At 40.4% G+C, this 15,962-nt stretch overlaps 1 protein-coding gene across 2 annotated transcripts in view; it reads right to left on the reverse strand.

The window, feature by feature from the left end:
- The window catches only part of cysu (Curly Su), a 51,982-nt gene that overhangs the window by 16,457 nt on the left and 19,563 nt on the right, over positions 1-15,962 (reverse strand). Inside the window, exons 2-4 of one of the 2 annotated variants that reach the window (XM_071659590.1) lie at positions 5,096-5,252; positions 4,065-4,138; positions 3,625-3,715 (exon numbers count right to left, since the gene is read on the reverse strand). In XM_071659590.1, the coding sequence (XP_071515691.1) occupies positions 3,625-3,715; positions 4,065-4,138; positions 5,096-5,241 (311 nt within the window). In that variant the 5' untranslated portion in view covers positions 5,242-5,252. Of the gene's footprint in view, positions 1-3,624; positions 3,716-4,064; positions 4,139-5,095; positions 5,258-15,962 lie in introns of both variants that reach the window. The other variant, XM_071659589.1, reaches the window with a different exon arrangement.

Genomic DNA, 15,962 nt, shown 5'->3' on the forward strand with positions numbered 1-15,962 from the left:
ACCGTGCGCAGTGATCTGATAAAGCTACACAAATAAAAGTATTCCTTGTATATGAAATACCACGTCACCTGTCCCTCAGTACCTTTCTGTCTCTCCTCCCACTGTCTCGACTCCTCTCAGAACCGCTTCTCATCGTTATTATATCCTTTCCTCATTTCTTCTCCTTGCATCGGCCGTTATGAGGGGGAGGAGTGTGTCCATGGCCGCTTCCCCAGACATTCCTTACTTGCCGACCATAACAACACTTGAATTCGTTCCGCCTCAAGACTGCAGGTGTCGTTCCTTTAACTTAATACCCGGGGCGGTGGCACGCTTTTCTAAATATCCCCCCCACCCTCCCTCATAGGCACACACACCCCCATGATCTAGCATCCTCGCATGTGAATTCCAAGGTCTGTTCTGCCAGGATATGACTGCATGTCCCTCTCTCTGCTATCATGTGCATCTCCCTTGCAACTTAGACGGAGAAAAAGCGATGATTTATATGGTCCAGTGAGTTTTAAGATCAACAACAGGCGGATGGAAGCACAGTTCCTCCCGCCGCACAGAAACAAACTTGTACACACGGGGAGGTCAGCTCTTCCTCCGCATATCGCTGTGGAGGTGACGACTTCCACACACACACCAGCATCAGTCACCTTTAAGGAGTAGCCCTCAACAGTTTGTGTGCTGAGGAACTTACAAGATATATCACAAGAATTGCATCTTCCTGTTTCATGATGTGAAACGTTCCCGTCAATATCAAATAAGCATAAATCCTGACTCCATATATACACAAAGGAACAATAGATTTCATTAGAGACAAATATTTTCTAAGGAGGTAAATACAAAACACAGAATTACGCCTTAAAACTAAAGAAAAACAACACCCCATTACAAATCTTGCACTAGTAGTAAAAACATACAAGAGGAATTATTTAGAGTGGCCAAGGCTTCATTATCACTATGAGTAATGGTTCTTTGAATCTAGACCAGTACCTCATAAACCGCATATTTCGTGGGAATTAATTCCTTTCACTTACAGGAAGGCAACACCAGGTATGTGTACTCTTTGTCCTTACGGTATTTTACCCTATGTACTTAACGGAGTTTGAATGATTACTCTACGAGCGATTTGGGATGTCGGAACTCGATGGAAAGGTCCAGTGTCTAGGAAGATGTATGTTTTGCCAGTTTTTGCGGAAGGTGATTGGGAAACATACAGTAAACAGTACTACACACAGGCTAACGTCACTGACGAGCAGAGTCTGTTATCTTTAAAGAAAATAACCAGGGAACAAATGTACGAGAAAATTACACTTGGATTGACGTATGGCATTTAAGCTCTCCCCTCCAAGGAGGCATTGAGATAATGAAAATGGATAAGTAGGAGGCTATGATGGTGGACTTCTACGCTGGATCGAAAATTATCTAAATGCAAGACACCAGATGGCAAACATATCCGCTAGGCTCAGTTTTGGGGTCACTGGCGTAGTCTCACGTTTATATAATGTAAAAGACGAGCAAGAAGGGTTTGAATCCTACCTGAGCAAGACTGAGGATCATGCTAACTAAACCCGTGAGAGACGTGAGTGTCCAAGGATGCAACAAGCGAAGATCTAGAAAACCCTCCCTCCCCCAAGCAACGGTCTGGCATTGTTGATGAAACTCGACAAAAGATCAAATGCAATGTGAAAGAAAAAGGAGTTACATGCAAAGCAATGGTGTATCACCTCGCTGGGGGCAAATTACAGTTACGTGTGAAGATGGTTGGTTGGTTAGGGTTGTACGCTTACCAACTGCCAAGGTCATTACGTGGGTCAAGATCAGATTATAACCACCATCTGGAAAAGTCTTCCACACCCTCCTTCAGATAACTGTAAGGTCACATACACTCACTATGTCTATGGCCCACACAGTGTGTCAATCCACGCAGTGAACATCAGCTTCAATATGATTCAGAATCTAATACTTCATGGAAGAACGTGTGATCTAGACCAATGAAAGTAAGTCTTCAGGAATTCGAGAGATGGCCTGTCTTGTACAACCCACTAGCAATCACGTGACTGTACAAATCCCCCCCCCCCCCTTTTTTTTAATGATTTGCAGTTTTGTAAACCTAGTTTGAATGTTTCTGTCAAAACCACACCAAACCGAACGGCATGTTAACGATTTCTAGTGTCATCTTATATAAAACCTACGGAGTTAAGGTTATGGAAGAACAGAAATAGTTCGCCTTTATACAGAGTGTCCCAAAAAAAATGTACTCACTTTTTGACACCCTATAACTCTCTGAATTTTGAGGGTCATTTAGATCTGAATAAAAAAAAAATCAGTGAGTGAAATGGTGTCAAAAAGTGAGTACATCTTTTGGGGACACCCTGTATTTTGTCAGGAAGTAGAAACAGCTGCGCGTGCCGCTCGACTACCCAACTGCTCCAGGTTGTTTACCGTTAACTTGGCCAACGGAAAAGACCTTGGGCTGTCTCGTCTTTCGCTACATGATAGCCTGATTTTTTATTACCAAACGGTAGGATATATAGGCTTCCATCTGAATGATTGTTACTTTCAATTTAGAACCTTGATTGACATGTAGGTGGAGGAAGAGACGAACCAATCTAACAGGTTAAAGCTGGGTATAAGGAATTAACGGCGTTGACAAATTATATACCGTGAACTTTACAGACCCATGAATTATGATGTTCGTTTTCTCCTCTTCTTAAAACACCTCCCCTCACCTCCGCGTTCCTTCCACCAGTGCACTTGCTGCCTTCAGCTTCTTGTTGTCAATATTCTCGTCAGTGTGGATACCGCTTGTGACTTTTTTTTTACCGTCTGCCCCCAAAACAGAGCGAGATCTGCACGTGATTTCGTTTGTCAATATCAGTTACGATATGAAACCTTTGTCAATCTCTCGTGTTGATGTGACGTTCAAGGTTTAACCCTCATAATAATGATGGGTTTGGCTCCTCGGATCACACCATTTTATTTTCACTACGGCTTCATCTTTATAAACCTGGTGATAAGTCACATATATGTGCAAGTGTAGAGTATGATCTCACGGACTACTGGTATACGAGGAAGGAAAGTGTTGCCGCATTCACCAACGCTCCTAACAGGGACCTACCCCTACGATGATAAGTTAGGGTCAGTATATTCGTCTGCAGCACAGACCATCATCCCGTTGTAATGATCAAAAGCTACGCCAGTACTTCTCATCTCCTGTACATTCTACTGTTTATTTTATAACTAAGATGAACTGAGAGAGAATCGTGGTGGATTAGTTATTCTGTTCATGGGGCTTTTCAACCGGACTTGAATCCAAAGATCATTGTCTATGGTAGGTTTTTTGTGTTTTCTTTTACAGGAAGAAGTAAATGTTGGCCATAAGAGTCCAAGGAAGAGCTTCCGGGAGGGGCAGTGGCAGTAGGCCTGGGGAGGACTCAGTGGGTATTGGTAGGTACGCTGGGGAGGACTTAGAGGGCAGTGGTAGGTATGCTGGGGAGGACTTAGTGGGTATTGGTAGGTAGGCTGGGGAGGACTCAGTGGGTATTGGTAGGTAAGCTGGGGAGGACTTAGTGGGTATTGGTAGGTAAGCTGGGGAGGACTTAGTGGGCAGTGGCAGGGTATCAGGAAAGCACTTACTGGTTGGCGAGGATCTTAGTAGCCTCCATCAGGAGCTCTCCGACAGGAGCCAGGTCCTCCGGCGTCCATTCTCCTTTCGGCGGGTTCACCACTGATGGCAGTGGAAAAATAGTGAAAATCATGTATTCCAACGAGAGATTTCCTTCTTAGAATGTAAAATGAAATAGAAGCTACTTGCATCTGAAATACTTCACAGTTAAATTTCCTCTTGAACATTCTTGCTCTTCCTCTTAAAATGTGAAGAAATACAATATGATCATAAGAATGAATATAGTGTAACCTAACTTACATGGTGGTTACTAATAATGAGTGGGTACTATTGTACAGCACACATGGCACAAAGTAACAGTAAACGAACTTTCATAACACAAATGTCTGTGCCATGCGGAGACCTGACGGATCTAACAACAATATGTTACAACAGGTTTTGGGGGACTAACCGACTCGTGTGGAGGCGGAGTAGAGCGCAGCGTCCACGTCGGCGTACGTGATGCACACAGTTCCGGACGGCAACCTGCAGACGCCAACCATAGTTCAAGATTAGTCTTGCTTCATTCCCCCGTTGTTTGTGGTATGTAAACATAACTCTCGTCTGTAGTTTGATCTTTAGGTATTAGATTAGAGAAGATAGACATAGATCATTTGAAGAAGTGCATTGCCACTGACACGAGGATTTTGATTTTTGAGGCAATTCTATTGTCACACTTTTGAACACATGCTGAATTTCCCATGGAAGACAGGATGATGATTGCCTAACTTGAAGTTAGTCTGACAGTAGAAGCATTAATCTCTTCCGTGCGATATAGCAATACGAATCGTTCGCTGACGAAAGCTCCTTTGCGTAGACAGTATAATTCAATCCTTCCATGCTCATATCAACATGCAAATATCGAAGGGATTATAGTTTCCAACAGGATCTTCTTCCATAAACGTTTAACTTTAGGTTGGATTAAGTTTCAGTTAGGCTTTACAGGATTAGATTTCGGAAGACTATTTTGATCACGCTGTTCGTGCTTTTAACCGAATGATGCCGTAACAAACGTAGCGAACAACATCCACTACCAATTAAAACACCTTCCAACACATGAATTAGCATCTTGGTGTACTCTTATATCAATAATCGAATTTTCCCCCTTGGTTAATGTATGTATAGAGTTTACTTTCCATTAATGAGCACTTGTTAAACTAATATATTCTAGTGCAAGTAAATGCATTCTTAAACATGTCCACTGCTCATATCAGTGCCCAGATGCCTCCATGCAGAGAACGAAAAATGTAGTTCACAACTGCGCGTGTCTATTGTAATATCCCCGAATACATACAGTTTCATGTGAAGGGCCCTGAACCAAATCTAGTTGCCTCTGTACTTAAGTTACCACTCCAATCTTTCCATGCACAAAATAATTCATCATATCATCCCAAGAGACGAACGTAGCTGACGCGCGTTTAAAGCAGGGCGCCAGGTACTCACGGGACGTTGAGAACGTTAGTGAAAAGGTGTTGCTGGACGGTGGAGTGTGGCGACCCTCCGCGGACAATGTGTAGGGCGCAGCTCGGGTCCTGCACAACCCCGCATGTCCACGCCAACACACTCAGCAGCAGTAGGGCGTGCCGCATGGTGGCTGCTACTGTCCTGGGAGGGAGGGAGTTAAAAGAAAATGCCATTAGTCATACTTCTCTTCTTACCCTGCTTGAACAAACATAATCAGCTTCCTCCTCACTTTACAATATTAGTGGCTGTGTTTTCAGTAATATAAGTACTATCGACCAAAATGACTTACCAGTATGATTACTCACAGTGAACAGTTCTTTGGGAGATAATGGGATAGAGCAACCAAAGGAAATAACACGAAATTAAGCATTGAAGTTGTTTTGAAAAAAGATTCAGGGAAGTACTTTTATAGTGTAAGAAAGAAGGATGATTGGAACAGAATGAATGACATGGTTCAGGCAGACAGCAAACAGATTTAAGAAGGTTTATGATGTTTACGAATGTTCAAGAGATTGGGAGCCCACGAATGTAAAATCCCAACCCCATACAATACAAAGTGATAATTACATAAGTAGAAGGACACGGCCTCTTCACTTTTCATCCTTGTGCCTAAATATTTTTATTTTTTTTTTATTTTTAAGATCTGAAGTATCAAACTTTGCATATATTCGTGAACAGCTCGAGATTATTAGGAGCATTAGGGACACGAAGAGAAAATCAGTGGGAGAAATTCCATAACTTCTCTTGCATGATAGACATCATGTGACCTGTAGTATGCATGAGCACACGTCATACCTTGACACGCCATGCTGTCAGTATTTTTACTTTAATGTGTTATATCACTTGCATTGTGTATTTTGTTTGAGCATACACCGCCTCCATTTTCGAAACACCAGACCGATTTTTACTGAAAAAAACATTACACTATATAACAACTTACGTAAAAGGTTCGGATGAGGTATATTACCCACACGTTTCTGGAGTGGAAATGTGGTACACGACATAGCCTAGTCTGTGCAGCTCTCCCAGTCTACAATATATGAAAGTAAAATGATAACAGATGTTTTCAGTTTAACCTCATACGCCATCATCATCATCATCATCATCATCATCAGAGTTTGAAACTACATAATATGTTATGACCTAAGAGTCGCTGTGACCACTATTAACTACGAAAACGATAGGTGTCGTTAGCCTTCCAGAACGGGACTATGCCATTCACTGTAAATAATGGTACCAGTTATAGCAACCGATATCGTCATGCACAAACGTGCCTGTCTTCGCTATCATTGTTATGTAAAACATCCTTTACAAAACATGTTTGGATTATTTGTTACAATAAGGAGGCAAATAGAATTCTGGAGTGAGGTGAGGTGAGCACAGTATTGCGCCCTTGTTCAATTGTTACCGAGTCTTGCTGAATAATTCTGGTCGGTCCCAAGGAGCAATCATTCATGACTCCTGGATATTGAAGAGAAAAGCTTGCTCGGGTGTTCTGAAGCTACCAAAGTCAGTCCCATGGTGACAGTTTTGAATCAAACTGATATATAATGAGAGGAATAGCATCAGAGTATTATGGTATATGTTATACAATTAATTAAATCATGTTTCTACTTGAGATGTGATTTTAACGGATAGGAACTTATATATATACATATATATATATATATATATATATATATATATATATATATATATATATATATATATATATATATATATATATATGCAAAATTCATGTACATTTCAGTTTTTGCATGTTTCGAAACCATTGTAACATCAAGTCTTCAGTAAGGTGATAAGCAAAAATCAGTGATGGGTAACAAGGAACTGCAGATCCAACAAGGCCTCGAAGTAGTCACTGCTGACGACTTCCAGTCTCAATCGGAAAACATGCATCACCCACAGACTCGCAAGCTTTGAGAGGCAACTATGCTTACAAAAGCGCGGTCAGCACGACGTGGGGGAACGTCTTGACATTTCATAAACTCGAAATTATTTATATAAACTCACACATATTGATTATCCCAATATCGGATGTGCGATAACAATCTAATAATTCATGATGAAAAATGCGATTCGTGAATTAATGATAAAAGCAACTTATTGATTATCGTTTAAGAGGAAAATCAAAAATAAAGATCTCTTTCTTACTAGCTGTTTCTACTTAGGTAGTCGGTTTTGCCGCGGACGCCATAGCATACGACATGTATTCACGGTAGAACCTGCACCGAAATCTGAAGTGTCTCCTGCTTGTCGTATGGGTTTAGATGAAGTGACTGATGCACGCGTGGTTTAGCTGGTTAACGTCTCGTTTAGTAAAGATGTTGAAATGAGTTAAAACTGTCAAGTAATGTTCCTAACACACCAAAGAGGTATACAAATGTTTTAGAGAATGATGTGCAAAGTCATCATCCCTATTCAAGGAAATGCAACAGACTGTGGCGCGATTAGGTGTACTTGATATATTTGAACGTGCTCATCAGCCTTAATGAACGAATGATTATTTAAGGCAATTCTAATCTTATTTAAGAATAACTGGCGTGTAAGAACCCACTTCTAATGATGCTAAAGTGGTTGACATATATAATGGCTTTATTTGAGAATAAAATATAATTCAGAGACTGTAATATCAGTTCTCCAATATTGGAAAACGTCGCACTCACCACTAAATATCTTTCATATGGTAATTTTTTTTTTTTAATTCCTTCATTGTCCATAAACATTTCATGGCCATTACTATAGGTCGTTAGCCAGCGAGAAGTTGGTATTTTGATACTAGCCAATTGTTTCCGTAGGTCACGTTCCTTTAGCATGCTAATGCAAGGGGAGTTATATGATCTCATCAGAGTTCATCTACCTCACATTACGAGGTGTTGGTTCTCAGTGCAGTGTCACCGATGAAGCAAGAGTAAATTTCGTCAACATGTGTGAGTAATCTGCTTGTGGGGCGGACAAAAATAAAAGTTAATAGAGGTAACTTTCCCACATTGAAGAAAAAAAAAAATATCTGAGAACTTTATGAGGGTGTTTATAAATAGAAAGTTTGTCTAATAAAAGCGTTTGATGGCAGAGATTCGACACTTTCGTAATAACGACAGTGACAAAGCAATTCTTTCTGATGTGTCCCCAGCACTACTGCACTGCATCGCTCTCTTCGTTTTAAACGAAGAAGTAAAAATTTCTGTGTAATACTGTATGATATGTCGTGCCTCTGCAACTTTTGGGATGGATGCGTTTTGATGTTAAACCTTAGTAAGTTCACAAAAAACTTAACATATCGGTGGTGGTTTACTGAGAAAATATATTTACCGTAAAAATAATGCATTGCAAGATGTGACAGCTAAATTTAGTGACTGAATCATTGAATAAGTATCATTTACTTTTGTGAAACAGTCTTCAAAAGAAATTTACATATTTCTGTATTATCACGTACTTTCATAAATGCTGCTTCCTAGGCATTGCGTCCTTTTGATCACAATTCTTCATGAATATTTCGGTAAATGTATATTCACATTAAATAATTTCGTTGTACAAAATTTCTACAATAATCATGCCGTCAAGCCAAGAATGACTACAATCATGAACGTGGCAAGCTGGTCATGACGGCACGTCAGCGATTTGGTACACACTTCCAGCACGTCCGTCGCTCGCGTAAATAGTTCACGTTTGCGTCTCGCATTTTACCCTGTGGCCGGCTGGCCCTTCGAACTTCAGCCTACCAGCCTACTGACGCCAACAGCATGTTTTGCCATCAACTTAACCACCATTAACTGAAATATTCTGTGAGGAACTTTTTTTTCACTTGGAGATAAGCTGAAATTGCTTTAAACGTATTATCTAATAATACATGTTCCCACAATCGATTTCATAGTCATCAGACTGACCAATATTGATCATACGTATCTTGTCGACAAACAAGGGTCTCAAAATTCATACTCGCTGTGTGGATCATTTGCTAAGACAACTTGTCATAGTTAAACTCGAGTAACCTAATAAACAGTAGTATATGGTTTGTATGTAAACGTTAGACGTCTAATGACAGCGAAATAACGAATTAGATGTTGAATTCTGTGTAGATCAACAGGAAAAAAATTTTTTAAAACTATATGGAGTTAGGGCTTGGGACACACCGATCCCAAATATTTCGATAGATTCCTAATGTACCAAATTATCTGCGAGGTCGCGAATGTACAAATATCCATAAAAGATGTCTGCTAGTCAGATTGAGCTGTTGGAGTATTTTCATAATGTCGACTGATGGTAGAGGAGGAGGTCACTTTGGACACTTGTCGGTTTAAGTGTTTCTATGTTCTTCCACCACGAAATCATCTTGTGATGACTTTGAGCAAACGTCGATAATTGTCAATCGCCTTCCACACTCTTCCCTGGTTATTGGTACAGGAAATTTTAGTTCCATAAACGAATTAGGAATGAAAAGTTACTGTGCTCAGGATTATTTTTTTTTAACTCGAATCTTTTCCCGTTGGATTTAATGGCCAGCGACCTATAGGAGGCATCTGTGCCAGACATGTTATTCGAGTTTTTGATCAGCTATAAAGAAAGTGTTGTGATAAAAAAAAATGAACAGCGAATGATATAAGAAATTTATATGTTGTGCGATGGATGTAAAAATAGAAAGTACAGACAAAAAAATGACATTGATCAGAAATATGTAAATATGATAATAGTATCGAGAAAATAAGTAAATGAGGTGGATGATAACCGAAATTTGCTAAGATATGATTATGTGTGAACTACGTCTGAATCTTAAGACTATTGTCTTCAAGGGGAACCAGTACCTAGAAGAGAACTCGACAGAAAATGTAGCACCATGACATTCCGAGTTTTATGGCACTTTATAACAATACTTTTATTTTCCGAATATTCTCTCAGTCACGACTCTCCCAAGAACCCACCAGTAAGATCCTTCCACTTTCTTCAACCCGTCACTTTATTCGGTAATGAAGATATATCTCCACTCACCTGGACGCGGAAGATCATCTAATGTTATTATTTTATGAATGGATAACCCACAAGACGAAATGAAATGAATGATATGGCTTATAAAATGCGCTTACGATTTAGTTCTGTGAACTGTATACATGGAAGTGGATTTTTAGGTTGTGGATTGTGACGTTTCTACGTTATATATGGTATTTTGGGGAAGTTCTTTTGGAGGTAGGGTTGGAGGTAGGTGATCATGATGCTACATGTTCTCATTGGGACAGTGTCCTTCCTTATGTTATTCGAGATGGCGGTGTTTCGTGTCGTGTAATTTCACATTTGATCATATTTCTAATGTCCGACTGGTGTTGTGGTCTGTCTCATCAGACACCGATTTCTTTCCCAGAAAGAAGCAGGACTGCAACTCACGAGGGGTCCTGTGGACCTCCTCCTGTTCTGCAGACGATATTGTAAGTTAATCTTATTCACTCCTACAGATATCGATATCACCAAATACCCAAGTGAAGATGATCTGTTTAATACCTATTTATATATTCATTTTATCAGTACTTCGGCTCTGGTTTTCGTTTTACTCCGCATCACCAACATCTGTCGCTTTTAATGTGAAACACACAAACCCAGAGGTATGATTTGCAAAACGGAAGCTGATGACACATGCAGTCGACCAAACAATGTCGCCAACTTATTCATCCGTTCAAGATCCGTCTATATTTAGATGGGAAAAGTCAAGGTGGTCTACGATTGGGCCTCTTTCAGTTCCCTACAGGGGCGTCCGCATAAGGGTAGAGGAAGGGGCGCTAATAGCTCCATCCCTTTAGAAAAAACTCCTATAAACACCCCACGGTTTCCTTCCATGTCTCTTCTTGTGTGTGTATTTGCAGAGAACCCCTCCCTGTTTTCAGAAGACATATATGAAGAGAAGAATTCTTCCTTATGTCCTGGGAATGAGTCATAAGAGAATGGTTTTTTTTTCCACAGTTCCTAAATGTTTTACAGTGAACAAAACGAGCGTGTGGAGGCGAGTGCCACTCCTTCATGATTCTTATCCCCACTAACGATGCGTGAGTGAAAGGGTGAGGGGAGACACTTTGGTCTCACCAGACGCACGTATTTGTGTGCCAAGTAAATCAACTGATACTGGCCATATTCATACACGTGGTCGAACCCCTGGTAAACGAAATAGAAGCACGATTGATTGAGTAGAATTGGCTGCTTGTTCCCTCTGACTTTGTCCTCTAATACAGACCAGCACTCATTTCAGCACAGGCAAATGAGAAGGGCCGGTTATGGGCCGAAATTGTATGAACAGATGGTGGCTGAAAATGACACGAGAGGACTGGACGAAAAGTAGGCTATAACAGACAGTAAAGACTGTATCAGAACATCGGATGAAACAAACACTGTATATGCTAAAAAAGAAAAAGATGAAAGTATGGATTGTAAAAGTTTCAAGCCAGGAAAGGTAATAAAGTTTATAGGGAATGAATGCATGCGAAGCTAAAGTGATATGGACAGTGATGGTAGTTGTGACGAAGCATTCACCCTTCTAGAATTTGTTTTGTTAGTGCATAGGCTACATACAGCAAGCAAAGTGATATTCTTACGTGCTGCAAGAAGAATGTAGATACATGTCGGTGGGTAGTAAGTCTTATTGATATATATGGTTACAGTGTAGGATTAAACAATACAACACAATGTACATACATGTGAAGAAAAAAAAGTCGTTTGAGCTCTAGTAATTAGGTGGACAGCCCTCTCGCTATCCGCTCTTATTTATTTGCATCGTGTATAGTCTCTAAATTCTTCCGTTCTCTCTCCGTTATTATTGTGTTCCACTTAGTTTCGTAAGACAAATTCTCTTATCTCTAATCCAGCTGACCAGAGAGGTCACAAAAATAACACTTCGTCTCTGCTAGATGGACAGCCTACTTGCTTTCTACCCCTGTATTCTCCTTTCTCCTTAATTTTTTTCTTACCTTCCAGTGTGTCCTTTGGGACATAGATTCTCACCCCTGACTGAAAACAGCAGTCTGTGTTCATATTATTACTAATAGGCTCATACCATTGCTTATAGCCTAGTAAATCTAATCGCAAACGCGTAACAAAAACGTAGGTACAAAACAATCATCGAGTAGCACATTCTTTCAGCTATTGGCCCTAGAATAATATTTTAGTGTACTGATGGCAAGTCATGCATCGTAAGTTTTGTGGTGAGGTTTTTGTTAAAGCAAGTGTCACCAATCTTGAGGTAGTGTAGGAATTCGTTAAGTATCGATATATATATATATATATATATATATATATATATATATATATATATATATATATATATATATATATATATATATATATATTTTTTTTTTTTTTTTTTTTTTTTTTTCTCATACATATTCACCATTTCCTCACGTTAGCGAGGTTGCGTTGAGAACAGAGGACTGAGCCTAATAGGGAAAATTCTCACTTGGACCCATTCTCTGTTCCTTCTTTTGGAAAAGTCGACACTGGAGGGGAGGATTTCCCGACCCCCTTCCCCTTTAAATCGCCTCCTACGACACGCAGGGAATACGTGTTTTGCTGGGACACAATTTAGTACAGTCGTCTTTCAGGGATCGATTTTAGATGCTGTCTAGTCCTGTCTATGCCAGTGGCCTATGAGGCTTCTTTACAACGGCTGAACTTGTCGACTTAAAAACTTTGTTCTCACCGTCAAAATGAATCAACAATCAAATCACTTCAAGGTTATCGGCAACAATGAACTTCTAGCCACAGTGCGAAACGCTGAATGTTATTCCAGATGAAAGAAAGAAAAGAAGAGAAAAAAAAACCCACCTACCGTCATCTTGTTTCAGTTCTTGAAATTAGTTTCGAACAACTTGATTTCTACCGTTAGAAGTAAGAAGTGTCGGATGTTAACATTATTAGTTTGGTCTCACACTAGATCATATGTGTCACATCGTACCTCAGACATTTTGAGATCGTGAGATACGATCAAGGGAACAATAGGTTGAGGCAGCCGTAGACCGCCCGAAAGGCCGTTAGCCTTGTGTGGTATATAATCTTGTACGTTGAATAACAAGGCGTGTTAGTCTGCCTGGATCTGTCATATGATTCTGAAACACTGCCACACCCTCAGTCCCGACAATCACCCGAGACGACTTGTGACAAAAGAGAATTAGCTGTCCTTCACTCACCGTCACCTCACGCCACGCCAGCACTTAAGGAGAACGTCACGGCTGGACCATCAAAAACACATTAATGTTTCTACTGAGGTGTGAGACTGAGGGATATTTCAAAAGTATTTTCACTTCCTCCAACATTCGTTTAGATAACTTTTTCTTGTCTCTTCCCCCTTTTTATTCCTTTCGATATATCAGTTAAGGCCCAGCCTGGTTGTACACTTTTGTCCCTGACTGGACCCTCCATCTTCAAAAAAAAGACTTTCTACTCATGGAACAGCACCTCACATTGTGATGGGAATTTCATACTTGGTTGACAATATGAGTACGACGGTTCGATCTTGGCGTATACGATGTCGCCTGACATTTGACTGACCTTGAAGGGTCAGGGCAAAGGTTTTCACCATCATATCCAAGAGTCGTGTTGTATTTGATAGCTGAGCAGTCGTGCACATGTGCTCAAGGGGACTCAAGAATGCAGGACGACTGCTAATGGGTGAGGTAGGGTGGCTCTTGCTGCGATTCCTCAGGCCTCCGCTACTGTCGAACTCTTAGGTTTTACCATCGTGTTTATAGATATTATTGATTAGGAGTTTCGTTAGGTTTAGCCGGAGAACAGAAGCCATACCCATACAATAGAGCTATTGGTAATGGAAGAGCAGCGAAGCAACCAGGGTAGGTGAGGTCTCTGGGTTTTGGGGGGGCGAATCTCAAGGCTCGAACACTCGGGGAGTTTGGTCATCTGTAGCGGTGTTGTTGATTGGTTAGCAAGAGTGGCTGGCAGCATCCCAGAGGACTGAGCGCCACTTCTCAAGGAAAACAGAATACAGGCCAAGAAGGAATTTGGCAAGGAGAGAAATCTTCAAGATTACCTTTACTAATTTCATCCAAGAGGATTTGATTGCTGGAACAATTTAAAGGGGAGGAGCGAGAATATTTCGTGCTCATGCCCCACCTATGGGGGCCGTAATGAAAAAAGGGGATTACAAAAGGACCAAGAGGTCTCGTTTAGATATGTATTCGGACAGAGACGAACATAGAAAGGACAACTTTGGAAACAAGAGTATTAAAAAAAGAAATCGTATAGCAATAGACAAAAACTGTGCAAGAGACGAACTATATATGTATGTCAATTTAGAACGAATAAATCATACGACCTTTGATAAAGACATCAAGACAATAGACGGCGACATTGAATTCAGAAGTAAAGCAAATTAAAAATGAAAAAAAAAAAATATATGATCGAAAACGATTAACCAGAGTAGCCGGAAGGCATATATCGCCAGCCTGACAATAAACTGAAAAGAAATAGTGAAAATCAGACAAAAGAACCGTTTTCTTTGGAAATAAATTTTAGAAAATGAGTATATTGTTTTTGAGGTTACGTTGCAAGTGCGAACATATAAAAGAACTTTAAGAATTGAGTGGGTATAAAACTCTTGAGTGGGAAATTCAGCTGAAACGACGGGAGGCCAATTTCTTACTCTTAGCGGTTGCCAAAGTGACGATCAATGTGGACAGCAAGTTAGATCTACCACTACACTGTTCTGTGAAAACTACGGCATCATGAATATCAACTCCTAAAGAAGGATGAATAGCAGGATTGACTGTGGACCGACTGCCGCAATAGCTAATAGCTTTGGCGGCCCATGAATGCATCACGGTCATTGACACTAACCGCTATATACATAATAACAGTGTAAAGAAGTTTGTAGACAAAAACACGTTTCTTGAGGCAAAGCTGCACATTCTTTCACTCAAATGCTCTTTGTAGATGGGCTACGTATTTCGACGACTACACTGTTACCTCTTTTACATATATTCCAGTACTTATCAATTACCGCGGTGAAGTCAACACTGGGAACTGGATATTTGTTTGTAACTTGTGGAACCCGATTTGGCGTAGGAGCCACGTTCACACGCAGACAAGCAAAAACTGGAAATCGGGTGTTCTACATTTCTTTGACACTCGTTAAAGATGGCATGAACGTTGCAACGGTGAGTGCGGGGTGTGTGACGCAGGGTCAGGCGCAAGGTTGGCAACACGAGTTGTGGTTGTCGTTGTTATTGTAATTAATGTTATAATTATTATAATTATCTTTGTTATATAACTCCCACGTCACCTTTCATTGGTGGGTCTCTCACACTCATCCCTTCAGGAAGGAATTACATAAATCAAGCGTTGTCATTGTCTCACCCTCCGGAACCGCTTCAATTACACGCATGTTGCTTCATGTGTCGTTCGTCGAACTCTCGGTTTACTCCCTTACTCTATCAGGTTTACTTCCTTACTCTATCAGGTTTACTCCCTTACTCTATCAGGTTTACCCCCCTTACTCTATCAGGTTTACCCCCCTTACTCTATCAGGTTTACCCCCCTTACTCTATCAGGTTTACCCCCCTTACTCTATCAGGTTTACTCCCCTTACTCTATCAGAGCGCCTGAGGAATACAATGAATTGACAAGATGCACATTGCTTTGTTGTCGAGAGAATATGTAAGGTCTTATAATCATCTTGAATTCCTTCGTTATTTTGATTGGTGGTTTTAATTTGTCGCGGATGGCCTTAATGACCCTGGTAGTTGGTAGGCACAAAATTCAGGTCATTTTGTTTACAAGGAATCAAACAGACAATTCTCAGAATGAATGTCTGACATTTCCCTTCGGAGGAGAAATTAGATTTTGCTTGTGGTGTAAAATT

Source organism: Panulirus ornatus, chromosome 68 (assembly GCF_036320965.1).
Source record: "Panulirus ornatus isolate Po-2019 chromosome 68, ASM3632096v1, whole genome shotgun sequence".
Classification (NCBI taxonomy): Eukaryota; Metazoa; Arthropoda; class Malacostraca; order Decapoda; family Palinuridae; genus Panulirus; species Panulirus ornatus.